The sequence below is a fragment of the Phyllostomus discolor genome, chromosome 4, assembly GCF_004126475.2.
Source record: "Phyllostomus discolor isolate MPI-MPIP mPhyDis1 chromosome 4, mPhyDis1.pri.v3, whole genome shotgun sequence".
Lineage (NCBI taxonomy): Eukaryota > Metazoa > Chordata > Mammalia > Chiroptera > Phyllostomidae > Phyllostomus > Phyllostomus discolor.
This window is the reverse complement of record NC_040906.2, coordinates 130,562,232-130,577,418: the sequence shown is the minus strand read 5'-3', so window position 1 is coordinate 130,577,418 and position 15,187 is coordinate 130,562,232. Positions and strand designations below refer to the sequence as shown.

At 38.4% G+C, this 15,187-nt stretch overlaps 1 protein-coding gene across 4 annotated transcripts in view; it reads left to right on the top strand.

Moving 5' to 3' along the window:
• Positions 1 to 964: 964 nt before the first annotated feature.
• Positions 965 to 15,187, top strand: part of LGSN (lengsin, lens protein with glutamine synthetase domain) — a 35,173-nt gene continuing 20,950 nt past the window's right edge. For 2 of the 4 annotated variants that reach the window (XM_028511007.2, XM_036024297.1), the window contains exon 1: positions 965 to 1,075. In XM_028511007.2, the coding sequence (XP_028366808.1) occupies positions 980 to 1,075 (96 nt within the window). In that variant the 5' untranslated portion in view covers positions 965 to 979. The other 2 variants (XM_036024298.1, XM_036024299.1) reach the window with 2 other exon arrangements.

Here is a 15,187-nt window from a genome sequence, read left to right as displayed (position 1 = left end):
GTTACAAAACAGAAGCTAAACCCCTCTAGGAATTCATAGGTTAGGTGGGAGATATAAAGACAGCATGGTAATCATTAGGCAAAGTTTTGTGAATGCCAGAGGATAGAGTGACTATATATTAAGAAATTAAATATGACATTATCAAAGAAAGAAAGAAAAAATAAAAGATCAAGCAAATACAACAACAGAAAACAACTTTTTAAAGACCTGTTTGACAGACTGGAGTGTTGGCTTGGGCTTCCTCAGGCCTATAAGTCCCAGACAGAAGTGATCAGCTATGGAGACCTTTACACTCATACATGAAAATTGCTTCGAGGGTTTGATTTGATTCAGGGAGAAAAAAAACAATACCCTCCCCTTTTGTATGAACTAGTACCTGAAGCCACAACTGAAGGTAGCAGAAGCATAATTTCAAACTCCCTTTCATAAAGCTTCCCTTACTTCCTCTGACTGAGTTAGGATTGTTTATGGTACCATGTAGGGCAGCCTGTAGATAATTCCATGCTCACTGTGGCCAGCTGGGGAGGGCTGGGGTTTGTCAGAGACTGACATTTGGAGAATTGAAAAGGCCAAAGAAAGATGGCTGTATTTATATAATGAAGAAATTAATTTAGAATTAATTTAAAGGGCAGAAGGGACCCTAGGGAAAAAAAAAAAAAGAAAAGAAAAATGGGAATTACAAATGAGTAGATTTTTGCCATTGGTAAAAATCTGGGTCACTTACTGATGTATTTTTCCATTCTCGTTTTGTCTGTGGACTTTGATAGCACAATTGTCTAATAAGTGCGCATCATCTGAGCCTAACAATAGATTTCATTCCAGAATACAATTGTTATATAGCAAAAATTCACTATGTTGGAGAAAAAGCCAATCAACACAGTTTTAAGCTTTGTATGCCTTTGTTTGTGGGAAGTCAGGCATAAATGAACATTTGTCATTGGACTCTTCTAGTGCGTTTTCAGCATACTGTGCCTTGGGCATGATACATCAGAGTCTGGTGTTTATCTTTTATTACCTGCCAGACCCCTCTGGAAACAGCCTCCATGGAATTCATCATCTGCAGTGTTTGTTTCAGGTATACATATAAAAACATGTTGAATGCATTGGTTGGGGATTTGTGGTTTCCAAGGGCAACTTAAATAAGAAAGTGTGAGATGAATAATGAAGGGGACCTTCTGGAAGAGGTATGAAGTTAATAATTAAAATGTTATTTATGAAAATACTGATAGCAAAGCCTTCTATTGTTGTATATCAACTGTTTGAGTGCCAGTATGATTAAGGATGGCATGATTATACTGGTTTTATATCTATTTTGGAGAGTTTTGTGAAGAAACTCCCTTTTTTACTACACATTGAATTTATAAAAAAAATAAATTCAGAATTTGCATTCAGAAAGTTCACTTAGTTTTCATAATCACTGAAAATAACTTCATTAGGTACTAAGTTTCAGAAGTGTAAGGATGCTATAGAATTTTTTATGCCTATTTTGATTGTTTTTGAGAGTACAATCTTTGTTTTTGTTAAAGCGTTTGTTTCATTCTAATAAAATGCTTTGAGGGAGTGAGGGCTGGGTGGAGAGGGGCAAATGGGGGAAATGAGGAACATCTGTAACAGTGTCAACAATACAAAATGATTTGAGATTAAATGTTTAAAGTTGAGAACTTTGGGAGCTAAAATATATTAATACTTTTCTCCACCTTCTAAGTTCTTCTAGCTTGTCTAATAACCAAACAGATTAACAGGAGACTATCAAATTTTAATACACGCACATGAAGAATTCACTTCAGCATGAAAATTCCCGAAACAGTGAAGCCAAATTGAGTATATATGCCATTTTTGACAAAGGGGAAAAGGCGGGGTAAAGGGGCATTAGATTTCAGAAGTGAGAATGGGCTGGAACACACAGGGCAGGCAACTCAGAAACAATGGAAAACCAGGGTGTGTCTAGCTAACAGGCTGCAGCCTGAAGCCCTCCTATTTACTATACTTAATTCATTAGGCTAAAGCAAACATACTAAGATTTTCTTCCTGAAGAGGTTTCTCTATCCAAAGTTCTTGGGCAGGAAAAGGGGAAGGGTCAAGTTTCTCTGAGTCTTTTTTTTTTCTCCTTAACAAATAGCTTAAAATCAATATCTCAAAAAAGGCAGCTTCAGAGGGGCACAAATCTGGTTCCTTTCAGAACTCAGTTTCAAATTATATTTGAAATGTTCAGCATTTTAAATGGTGATAGCCACTCATCTGTTCTAGAATATATTAAAACACTCAGTTGTCAACATGTAGCATTTCTTATTAGTTCTTAATGTGTATATGCCCAAGTTCTACCTTTGTTTTTCTGACAGATTATTCTGAAAAGCTGAAATGTAGCCTGGAAGGTGTGCTGTGGTCAAGTCTGGGAGGGTGTGAATTTTCTTTAGACGAAGTTAAGAAAATATAATGCAAGTAGCATACCTACTATGTGCAAGGCACAATTGTAGACCAATTCACTGTGGAATAGTATCATGTAGAGAATTGACTGGATCCTTACTACTTCTTCATCTAATAGAGAAGACAGATAAAAATCTAAGGAAGAATGAGTCACTGCTATGTATGCTGCGTATAAGCAGTGTGTTTTGGGATGGAGACAAGAATAAGCATACTTTCTGTAAGGAAACTGGATAACACTACATGAAGAAGGGACTCACTGGTAAGGAGCTGTGACTTATCAAATAGTGACCTATCATTGTCAGAGGCATCAAATGATGGACATGTTTGTGTAAGAAAACCAATTCATCTAAAATAAACTTGTAGTTGCAAGTGATTGTTAGGGTGGTCAGTGACCTGGGCTGTGAAAGAATTCACAAAGAGAAGAAAGTGCAGAGAGTAAAGGTTTTATTTTTACTTTCCCAAGAGAGGGAAAGAGCTAGGTGTGCACCATCCTTGAGGGGTGGGGACTTTGAGCTTTTATCAGGTAATGGGGTGGTGGTAGAGCAGGATGTTTCAGTTGGGCTGCAACTTGTTTTGATCTTTGGGTGGAGGGTCCAGTCTGGTCATTGTGGTCTGGTTGTTGTGGTCTGGTGTGTCCTGTTGTATAAGTTCCTGGAGCTTCTGTGCCTTCAGGTTGCTTCCAGTAATTTTCTAGTTCTGAGGACAAAGGCTCATAAAACTATTAGGGTTGATCATATATTATGGGGTCCAGCTAGCTCTGGCAAAGAGGGCCTGAAAAGGGGGCTTTTGTTCTATTATTCCCCCCCTCTGGTTTTTGAGATGGATTTATTCTTTTTTTTTTAAAGATTTTATTTATTTATTTTTTAGAGAGGGAAGGGAGGGAGAAAGAGAGAGAGGGAAACATCAATGTGTAGTTGCTAGGGGCCATGGCCTGCAACTCAGGCATGTACCCTGACTGGGAATCGAACCTGGGACACTTTGGTTCACAGCCTGCACTCAATCCACTGAGCTACGACAGCCAGGCAAGATGGATTTATTCTTTTTTCTTTTTCTTTTTTTAAAATATATTTTATTGATTATGCTATTACAGTTGTCCCATTTCCTCCCTTCTCTCCCCTCCACCCTGTACCCCCCTCCCACCCACGTTTCCCCCCTTTAGTTCATGTCCATGTGTCATACTTATGAGTTCTTTAGCTTCTACATTTCCCGTACTATTCTTGCCCTCCCCCTATCTATTTTCAACCTACATTCTATGCTACTTATTCTCTATACCTTTTACCCCTCTCTCCTCCTCCCCACCCCTGCTGCTAACCCTCCATGTGCCCTCCATTTCTGTAGTTCTGTTCCTGTTCTAATTGTTTACTTAGTTTCTTTTGGTTTTGCTTTAGGTGTGGTTGTTAATATTTGTGAGTTTGCTGTCCTTTTACTATACATGTCTTTTCTTTATCTTCTTTTCTTAGATAAGTCCCTTTAGCATTTCATAAAATAAGGGCTTGGTGATGATGAACTCCTTTAACTTGACCTTATCTGAGAAGCACTTTATCTGCCCTTCCATTCTAAATGAGAGCTTTGCTGGATAGAGCAATCTGGGATGTAGGTCCTTGTCTTTCATGACTTGGAATATTTCTTTCCAGCCCCTTCTTGCCTCCAAGGTCTCTTTGGAGAAATCAGCTGACAGTCTGATGGGAACTCCTTTGTAGGTGACTGTCCCCTTATCTCTTGCTGCTTCTAGGATTCTCTCCTTCATTTTTACCTTGGCTAATGTAATTATGATGTGCCTTGGTGTGTTTCTTCTTGGGTCCAACTTCTTTGGGGCTCTCTGAGCTTCTTGGATTTCTTGGAAGACTGTTCCCTTTGCCAGATTGGGGAAGTTCTCCTTTATTATTTGTTCAAATACATGCTCAATTTGTTGCTTTCCCCCTTCCGATGCTGGTACCCCTATAATTCGGATATTGGAACGTTTAAAGGTGTCCTGGATGCTCTTAAGCTTTTCCTTGATTTTATGAATTCTTATTTCATCATGCTTTCCTGCTTGGTTGATTCTATTTTCCTTCTGGTCCACTGTATTGTTTTGAGACTCAGATTCCTTCCTTTCACTATTGGCTCTCCTCCGCGTATCTTCCTGCATCTCTTTTATGGTAACCTGCATCCTTTCTTCTAAAATCAACCAATTCCGTGAGCTTTCTGATCACCAGTGTTTTGAACTGTGCATCTGATAGATTGGCTATTTCTTGGTCGCTCAAAAGGATGAGTCCTGGGGGACTGATCTGCTCCGTTGAAAACATATTTTTCCCTGTCTCTCCTTTTTTTTTTTTTCGGTCTGGTCTCTCTTGTTATGGTGGGGGGGCGGAGCCTTAGGTGTTCACCGGGGCTGGGCACCCCAGTCGCTAGATTGTGAGTTATATGTGGGAGCGGGGTGGGAGTGGGGACAGGAGGGAACAATGGCGGTAGTTCCGTTCTCCTGGGTTCAGACCCTTCTCTGGGCTCCTGGGCTGCAAGTTCTGCCCTGGTCCACAATCGCTACCCCTCTGGGTCTGCCAGCTGCAGCTTGCGCACTCAGGGATCACTGCTGCGTTCTTGCGCTCCAGATGGCTGTCGCACCGATTTCGTGCCAAACTTTCCCCAACCGCTGCGCGCCGCCGACCCGTGCCAGCCCCGTGCCCGCCCGGCTCGTGTTCTCCTACCAGTCTGGATGAACGCGTCTACTTCAACTTCTTGGCTGTCCGACTTCCATTCAGATAAATCCTCTGTCGGTTCTGGGCATTATTCTACCTGTAAATTATTGTTGTAAATTATTGTTGTTCTAATCTTGGTTGTGCGAGGAGTTACGGTGCGTCCACCTATTCCTCCATCTTGCTGGAAGTCGGATTTATTCTTAGTGACCTGAACCTGCTCTGGTTCTGGGGCATAGAGATGAAGTTCTCTTCTTCTGAACTACTTCCTGTGGATTATGGACATAGAGTTGTCTCTGTCTGTGGATCTGGGTATGAGTCATTAAAAGGGAGAAGGTGGAACTGGACAGACCAAAAAGTGAGAGCTGTAGCCAGGGGTTCTTTGCAAGAGGAGTCTCCTAGAGCTTGGATGCTTTGTTGGATGAAAGATACAAGTTATCTTAGGAGACATGGCCCGAAAGTGACAATAAAGAGAAAAGCAGTGATGGTACCTAGAGAAGGAGTCAGGCAAGAAAGCCAGGACCAGATATCGGCCTTAAAATCCTAAAAAGGAAAAGGCAGAGTAGTAGGTAAATTCTGTATGGCTGGCACTGCATCAGTAGCTCTTAATTCCAAATCAAGGGATGAAAGAAAAAAAAATGAAATATTAGCTTAGAAGAAAATTAGGATTAGCTAGAAAAATTAGGATTTAATTCAGTTTTCGGGTGACAGTGAACATTGTGATTTCCATTGAAACACAATTTCTCTCCCTAACTCACCCTCATTTTATCAAAGAGACTGCATTACGGCCAATTTCAATTTGGCTGATTATTTGCAGTAACACAACAAGAATAGTAATTGATCATGTAGGCTCTTTCAGATCTGCTTTGTCGGAATTTTACAAGGAACCTTCAGATTGAGCTTCAGACAGATTCTAGGGCAAAGAAGCCAAGCCACAGTTGCCATCTGGCTTTGCCTGAAATTGCTATAAGTTTGGGTAGATTTCTCAAGTTCTTGAGGTCCCCCAAATGTCTTGAGGTTCCTTCCTTGGCATCTTTCAGGATAGCAATCTCCATTCCTTACCTAGAAAAATTGCTATGAACCACATGACCAAGCAAATTACCAGGTCATTTCCCCAAGGGGTTTTTATTGGCTTCAAAAATCAAGCTTAATTCCTTAAGGCTTTCTGGTAACATCTAGAATCCAGGCATGACTCTTTTGATCATGATATTCCAGACAAAGACTTGGTTAGTAAAACTACATTTGGAAACTGGCTCTATTACAAAGAGAACAAATTCTTATTTGGTTTATGCAAACAAACATATTGCCATGAAAATAATACTCATTAAGAGTTGCCAAATTCTGGAGGGATTAGGTAGGGCTAAAAATATAAATATTTCAATATTGCTTATGAGGGTATGCTTTAGAAATTACTCTAGAGGAAAGAAGTTTCCTTATATCTAGAAAACAAAAAGATTTAAAATTAACAAAATTTTGAAAAAAATTTTTGTCTTGATTATTTGCCTGCATTTCTGTGAATCCAGTTTTCTTTAGGGTTCTATAAATCTTCATTTACTTCAAAAATATGACCTGCTTAGATACCTGTAATTTAAAGTCAGACTTCTTTTCATGAACCTTTCCAAAGATACATTTGCAAATACATTAGAGTAAAACACTGGGTGTTTATAAATGACAAAATTTAAAATGACATGGTTATAGATTTGGTTATAATGCAATTGATAAAGCAATTTGCTTCTTTGTAAGATATAATATTTCAAGATAACAATTTCATAATACTTATTATGAAATGACATTAAAGAACAATATAAAACCCATATTTTTAGATTCAACATACAATTTCAAAACATATAAAGATTTAACAGTATGCAAGGTTTTAAAATGTTGTACAGGACTTACCAGAAGTATGCATTGAGCACTGGAAACAATTAATAAATATCCAAGGTGTGAGTTACAAACACCCAAAGAACCACTGCTGGATGTTCCTACAGGTAACCATCACTGTTGGCTTATCCAGTGTCACTGATAGGACACCTGCTACCCTGAAAGCCTCTTGTTTGAACTTGGCTTTAAATTTTTGCCAGTTTCTTTCTAGAGGAAGCTGAAATTTTAGAGAATCTATTTTGATAAAAATATATGCATACAAATAAAACATAGTCATTATTATTCTATGTGGGAAAGCTTTCCATGTAATTAAATAGGCCTAATTAGTTTAAAGACGAAAATTCTTTTACAAAGAATATACCCTGGCTGGCGTAGCTCAGTGGATTGAACGCGGGCTGTGAACCAAAGTGTTGCAGGTTCAATTCCCAGTCAGGGTACATGCCTGAGTTGCAGGCCATGGCCCCCAGCAACTGCACATTGATGTTTCTCTCTCTCTCTTTCCTTCCCTTCCCTCTCTAAAAATAAATAAATAAATAAAATCTTAAAAAAAAAGAATAAATGCTTAAGGTATTTGAGGGGCCCATTGGAACAACTCAAAGTCATTTCTTGGTTAAAAGGTATTTTAAAATTTAAACTTTGGGAAGGCCATCAAACAAGCTTAATTAAAAGATTATAACATACCTGGCTGGCATAGCTCAGTGGATTGAGCATAGGCTGTGAACCAAAGCATCGCAGGTTCAATTCCCAGTCAGGGCACATGCCTGGATTGCAGGCCATGGCCCCCAGCAACCACACATTGATGTCTCTCTCTCTCTCTTTCTCTCTCTTTTTCCCTCCCTTCCCTCTCTAAAAATAAATAAATAAAATCTTAAAAAAGGATTATAACATAAGCTTGGTGTAAAACAAATATATGTATGTATTTTTTTGCCAATAACTTTTAAAAAAATTAATTAAACTTAAAACTGGTTTTAATATCAAATATTTTGTCCAGAACATGAGTTTCTACTTAATTTATATAACTTTAATACCTTTAGGCCAATGAAATACTACCCTTTAGTGATACCATTTGGAGGCAGAAAATATACCACATGTAATACATAGACAAACACATATCACATATAGGACACACATATGAAGACTGAACACATAAAGATGCATAATTTGATTACTAATTTTTGTGGAGAAAGTGCAAGATTTTTATCATTTGCATTTGGCACCTTTTAAGATGACTGGGAAAGGAGGTGGAAGGTCCTAAATACCTAGTGAGAAGACTTGCTGAGACTCTCAATGAAAGCTTCAAGGACCGTGAATAAATGGTGGAAATAAAGTCTTGGCTTCAGTCCAAAATGTCTAGCGGCAGGGAAGAGCCTGGGTGGGACTGCTTTGGCCCTCTGAAAGGTCAGAAACCTGGTGACAGAAAGTAAATGCTCCAGAGAGAGGACTGGGACTTACAGTAATGAAAACAGCTCCAGGTCCCACGAGAGGCAAAGATGTCACCAGAGAGAAATTAGGTAGAAGAAGGGGTACTGAAGCCTGAGGTTTCTTTCCTCACAAATTTAAAACTTTTAACAAACTTTCACAAATCTTTTGGCAACTTTCACAAACTTCTTATCCATTCAGAAATAACTATCTTTAGAATAATTCACTTTCAATTCTTGTCCTTTAAAATTGCATCTTCATGCCTTAAGCCTTCTATTACTAAAACCATACAATTTCTTTTCAACTTAATTTAACTGTTAACTTTTAGAAACATCAATTCTCAATGATGAAAGGTAAGCAACTGGCATTCTCTAGATTGACTTTTATGAACACATTTCATGACCTTTAGAAACATAGGTTTCTCTACTGGCAAACGCATTCTCACTTTCAAGAAATACACCTCTAACAAAGCACAAGACATTTATCTACAGCTCCAAATCTGTTTTACAGTCTCTTTGTAATAAAAAGCTAAAAAGTAGGTAGACTTAAGCTGAATTGCTTTGCTCATATATAGCTAAGGTTTTTCCTCTTTTGACAAGAATTATTTTCCCAAAATTTGTCTGAAAAACAAAACAAAACAAAACTGGCAAGTTGGACTTCAGTTTGGGAGAAGTCTGACATTAAAAGGGGAGCCTGGACCTGAATAATACCCTCAACCCAGCAGCCTCAAGGAGAGAGAGTTGGGTCACAGGCCTAGGGGGTTCCTGAGAGAGACAGCTGGTCAGAAGAAGGATGGCCTGGAGAAACCCAATCTGAAGTGGGGGCAAGGGGAGAGAGGTCTGAGGAGAAGAAGTAGGAAGAAGAGGTGGAAGGGGTGTTAAAGAGTCAGGCAAAGAGTCAGAAAAGCAGGTTGAGTTTAATATGTCACGTTTTTCTCTGCATTGAGAGGCAGACACAATTGTTACCAGGATTTAGCAACTCCCAGGTCTCCTGTGGGAGAATTCAGAGTGTTTTATAGTCTGGGAGGGGATGGACCCAGCACTGAGATTTACAACAATGACAATGAGAGGAGGGGATAAGCTATGACTTTTGAAAAGATGTTTCTGATAAGATTCAGAGAGACTTACTGATTGCTGGCTGTGAAGATGGGTGAACAGGAGACTGTCCTCAGAGTCTGGAGAGATGAAGAAGGATCAGAATCCTCTCTCCAAACCCCACAGAGTCAGGGTTAGGGAGTTAGCCCTGGTCAAGCTTCTACTGCCCACTGCTCCCTCACTCACAAATCTCAGGAGCAGAGGAGAGGGAGAAATAGAGAATGTCACTGTATGGACCACCAAATTGTTAGGGTGGTCAGTGATGCAGGCTGTGAAAGAGTTCAGAAAGTGCAGAGGGTAAAGGTTTTATTTTTACTTTTCCAAGGGAGGAAAAGAGCTAGGTGCGGAGATATGCACCAGCCCTGAGGGGTTGGGGCTTTGAGCTTTTATCAGGTAATGGGGTGGTTGTAGAGCAGGATGTCTCAGTTGGGCTGCAACTTGTTTCGATGATATCTTTGGGTGGAGGGTCCAGTCTGGTCATTGTGGTCTGGTTGTTGTGGTCTGGTGTGTCCTGTTTTGTAAGTACCTGGAGCCTCTGTACATTCAGGGTGCTTCCAGTAATTTTCTAGTTCTGAGGACAAAGGCTCATAAAACTATTAGGGTTGATCATACATTATGGGGTCCAGCTAGCTCTGACAAAGAGGGCCTGAAAAGGGGGATTTTTTTTCTGTTAGTGATGGTTTAGAGGAAGAAAGTAACTAGTATTCACATCACCAGCTTTTTGAAATTTTGATTTCTAACTAAATTGGAATAGGTTTTGCTACTACTGAGCTTGTGGTAGAACTGTGTTTTCTCCCTGACCTCTCATAATTTTAGCCAAGGATTCCAGGCGACCCAGTTTTTGTGAAAACTCTTAAGAATCACACTATCTCTAGTCTAGTCTAGACCAATATTGATTGTTTACTCTTAGGAGAACAGAAAAAAAAAACAATGATATGATTTTAAAGTACACAATTTTCACAGCAAGAGACACAGTCTCCCTTTTGGAAGAAAGTTCCTTGTTAACTGGGAGAGAACATTATATTTAATAGCTGTAATAAAGGTGAGCCTTGGCGTCCACTTGACCCAACTCTCTGCTGAATAACCTCCTTTGTGCTCTCCTGAGCAGAGTCATATTCTCGGGAAGAAAAAGTACTTGGGATGAAAGAGGGAGATAGTGTGTGCCATTTCTTTTCCAGTTAGCTAATGTCTGGAAAAGGACAAAGATTATGTTCCATACCAGATGCTCTGATGACGTGAGCAGCTGCAGTGTGAGGTTAACTGAAAAAACACGGCAGCCGAACAAAGGCGCGATGATTCAGGAGGGCAGATTGTGTGAAGAAAATCTGCTAGGATGATCACTCTTCTAAGCAGAACAGATTCTTCAGCAGAACCTTCAGTAAAAATGAACAGTTATTAATCTTAGATTTGGTATTTCCCTAAAGAATATTTTACTGAAATTCCCTCTTTGAAGCAATATCATAAAGTCATGTAATCAGCTGAATTCTTAACAGTGGCGAACAGAGGATAGATCAAAAACACATTCTTATTCCCAAAAGTAGATCTTATGAGTGTATGAGGTTGCAAAATTGAGGGAAATGGCCACATATCATAAAAATTAAAATCTATTTGTCAAAAACCTTGTGTGTGGCACTGAGCTAGGTAATATGCTAAGCAAGGTGGGTAAGATCTGTTCCCTGCCCTGTAGATGCTTATGACTCATCCCCAAAACACCTGCACAAGCAGACAGAGAGAGCTGATGCCTACACTTGTAGGAGGAATGAATGCCACCTGAGGTGAGACCAGAGGTCTACTCTGCTTTGTAGCGTGTATCTGTCTGTGTGTCAGGGCACTGGTGCAGCAGCTCTATGGGAGGCTGTGACTGACCTTCTACAGGCAGGACTCAGGGCTAGAGATTTACTGGCCCCCACTTACCCTACTTTTTCTGCTTTATGTTATTTTTTTGTGTAACTTTAGACAAATGTCCTGAGTCTATTTTTATATTTTAAATGCATTTTCTCTCTAGGATTTAAAGTTTTGTTTTCAGGTTCCAAGGTTTTTAGTTCATTTTATATTAATTTTTATTTACCTCAAGTCCACATTTTTTTGGTTCAAGTACCTCTCCTGATGTTAAAAATAGCCTCGTGTTTCACATGTACAGTTGAGTCCACTTACTGAAACCAGAATGCCCTTGTTATGTTGTAGGCTGGCGAGTGATATCTCCACTAAGGTTTCATTTTCACAGTCTTGAAGAGTTTTATTTTTCTTTTGCATAGTAGACCTTTATATGCCTTTTGGTATAATAATGATAATTTTATGTGGCATACGTTAATATAAATAAACACACATCTATCCATTTATAGCCCACTAAGACTTTCCTAAGTTATAGGGATTAGAACTATATTTATTATTCTAGTTCTAGGCATGTTATATTTTTAAAAGATAGAATGCCTTCTCTCATTATATTTAAAATATGTTGTTTGCTGAGGCCCAGTATTTTTATCTGCAGCAGCCCATTCATTGATGTCTTCTCCAGCAGTTCTGTAATGTTTTTGGGTAAATTTCACACTATATCAGAACCCATTCTTGTAAATATGTATTACATACTATATGTATATTTAAAAATTTCTGCAATGTCTTAATCAATGTCACCCCACTAAATTTAGTAAAAATTTAAAAAAGAATTTTTTTCCTGCAAGTCTTTTCTTACCTTTGAAGCGTATCTGTTGCTTTTCTGCCTATCCACAAAGCTTTCAAAAATTACTTTGATCCTCACCAAAGAGTTATATATATATTTTGGTGCAAAATCTTAATGTCTCTGGGAAATATTGAGATTTATTTTTCAGTTCACTTATGAAAAGGCTAAATAAGAACAGTACTAGCACTGAGCTCAGGGAATTGACCAGATTTTTTGCTTTCTTTACTATTTTGGCTTCCTTTATTATTTAGATTCATCTTATTAAAATAACATGGCACTATACCTTCAGAAGATTGTTTTCTTCCCTTCTCTGAAACTATTGGTTAGGCACATTTCCCCATAGAGAGAGTTCTGTAGCAGCTTTTCCTGGCCTTGCTCCCAGAAGTGATGTGCTCTGCGCTTGGTGCTGCTGCTGTTGTGTATTTTGCTGTCTTCCTGGGATGGGCGTGAAATCCAGAGTTCTTTACATGAGAAACAGCCCCATCATCTACATTGTGACACTTCTTTCACACAGAGACTCTATAATGAAGCTGTTCAGAAATTCTTGGGTGGATGTGGTTATACAGGTGCAATAGGGTTCCACCTAATCTGTCGACTTGGATCTAGGTAGTCTTATTGCAAAAGTGGTGAGCATCTCTGGTGGTAGAACTGGAGGTGTCTGGTGATTGCTGACATTTGACTGTCTAATCCTTCCACAAATGCACTTGAGGATGAGAAACATGACACTTTCCCAGATAGACTATCTCATTTTTAGCTCATTATGTTAAGTAAAATTCTGATTCTTTGTAACTTTCAAGAAATTTATCTGTATTTTCCTTCTGTGCATAGTTTCACCTCCAAGGACAGAGATGTTACTGAACTCTAAATTGAAATGTGAAGTTAAAAAAGACTTGTATTTACTGCTGCATTTTATATACAATTGTTCAGCATTTAGTATTCTTAAAGGCAATATCTTTAGTTTTTAGTGTTTTATTGTCTGTAAAATTCGTAAGTAGCATGAAGAAATGAAAGAAGACTTTGAAACCATCCTTTTGGATTTTGTACTTTCTAGATGTGAAATTAGGTGCTTTACTTCATCTTTCAGAAATTCAGCTACCTCATCAGGAAAATGGTCTACTAGTACCTTCCTTATTCATATAACACACACTCATACACCTTTTTAATCATGTATTATATTATGTTCCATGAAACAACAAGTAATCTTTATGGACTCTCTGAGATCATTATGCACAAGGACCCAAAAGACCACCATTTTCCAACTACCAGAAAATAAGATATTCTTAGGACACATTATCCACAGGGCTACTTGTACTGAAAATTATACCTTCATTGGTATATTTTTAAAGCATTTTAATCTCTAAACTCCATTGCATTTTTGGAAGTCCTATCTGAATACATGAAATCTTGATATTTTTGTTGTTATCTGTTCTTTCTTACAATTATAATAACCTTCATTGCAAAAATTTAAAAGTACAGAAATTCACTAAGTAAAATGGAAAACTAAAAAATATGTAATAAAAAGGTTTTGTTTTCCCATAACCTGTACATTCTTCTAGATCCTCTAGAAGAACTAAAGATGGATTGGCTATTCCATTGGTAAAGATGTGACTGGCCTATTCTAAGTACTTGTTGAATAAATGAATTAATTCTATACAAAGTAGAGTAGTCCGAGTAAGTCATTTGCCAACAAGAAGTGTGAATACACTATATCTATTCTCTTCAATTTCTATTTTTGGTATATTTTAAAATGTGTCTGGTCCCAATCAGTACTGACACATTACATCTTTACAAGAAACAACTATTAAAGAATTTATATTAGAAAAGGAGCCATTACAAGAACTATTTGTAGTAATAAAAAAAACAGTTCTTTCTGAAAACATTTACTTGTTAAAAATGTACAGGTTATGGGAATTGCCTAAGTGGATATTGGTGGTCTTACTTAGTTCCTTGGTTTATAGCTGCAGTGGCTCTTACACCTAGAAGAGGTACCTATACATATACTTGGCATTTAAGAAATCACAATGCTTGGGCTAAACTAATCATTGCCTTTTCATTTAGAAAAAAATAGGTAGATGAAAGAAAGCTACTTTAATGATACTGATAATTATTTTACAAAGCACTGAATGATATTTCTAAGAGGAGATTAAATAGTTTACCAATTGCAGTGAAGAAGACAATAATCATGATTTATTTGAATGGGCTACGAAGTTTAATGAGGCATCTACTCTCATTGGGGGTTTAAGAAAATTAATCGTCTTTGAATAGGGTGACTGCAGTGAGTTGTCCAGGGAGTTGGGTTAATTTTGAGTGGTGGGCATAAGAGTAGAAAACTACCTCACTGGGTTGGGCTAGATAATCAATAATAGCCTAGGCAAGAAGGAAGCAACATTGGTCACAAGAATGATAAAACTAATTTTGTCAGTATGGAGATAGGTTGGTAGGTGAAAATAACCAGCTATGGAGCCTGGAGAGATTGGTGAAGCGGTGCCTCAGAGAATACTAATTTGAATTTTTTCTGAAGGTGATGGGAAATTGTGGAAGTATCCTAAGCAGAGAAATAACAAGACCAAAATTGTGATTTAGAGAAGTAACATGGCAGGTGCCTGGAGAATAGGTAGGAGAACTGAATGCTAACACTGAATGCAGGGGCAACAGTTCGGTAATGGCTGTGGTAATCTAGGTGACAAAATGGGAAGTGGAAGTGCTCATTTCTAAATGGGAGTCACTGAATAGAATTATGACAATGTATTTACCTCCTCCTACTTTATTCTTTGCTGCTTTCAAGTTTTCACTGTTATAACAAAGGTGGCACTGGGATACATGTAACTCTATATACTTTAAATTATTTTCTTAGAGCCCTGGCTTGTGTGGCTCAGTGGATTGAGAACTGGCCTGGGTACCAGAGGGTCATTGATTTGATTCCCAGGCTAGGGTACATGCCTGGGTTTCAGGCCAGGTCCCCAGTAGGGGGCACATAAGAGGCAACCACACATTGATGTTTCCCTCTCTTTCTCCTGCCC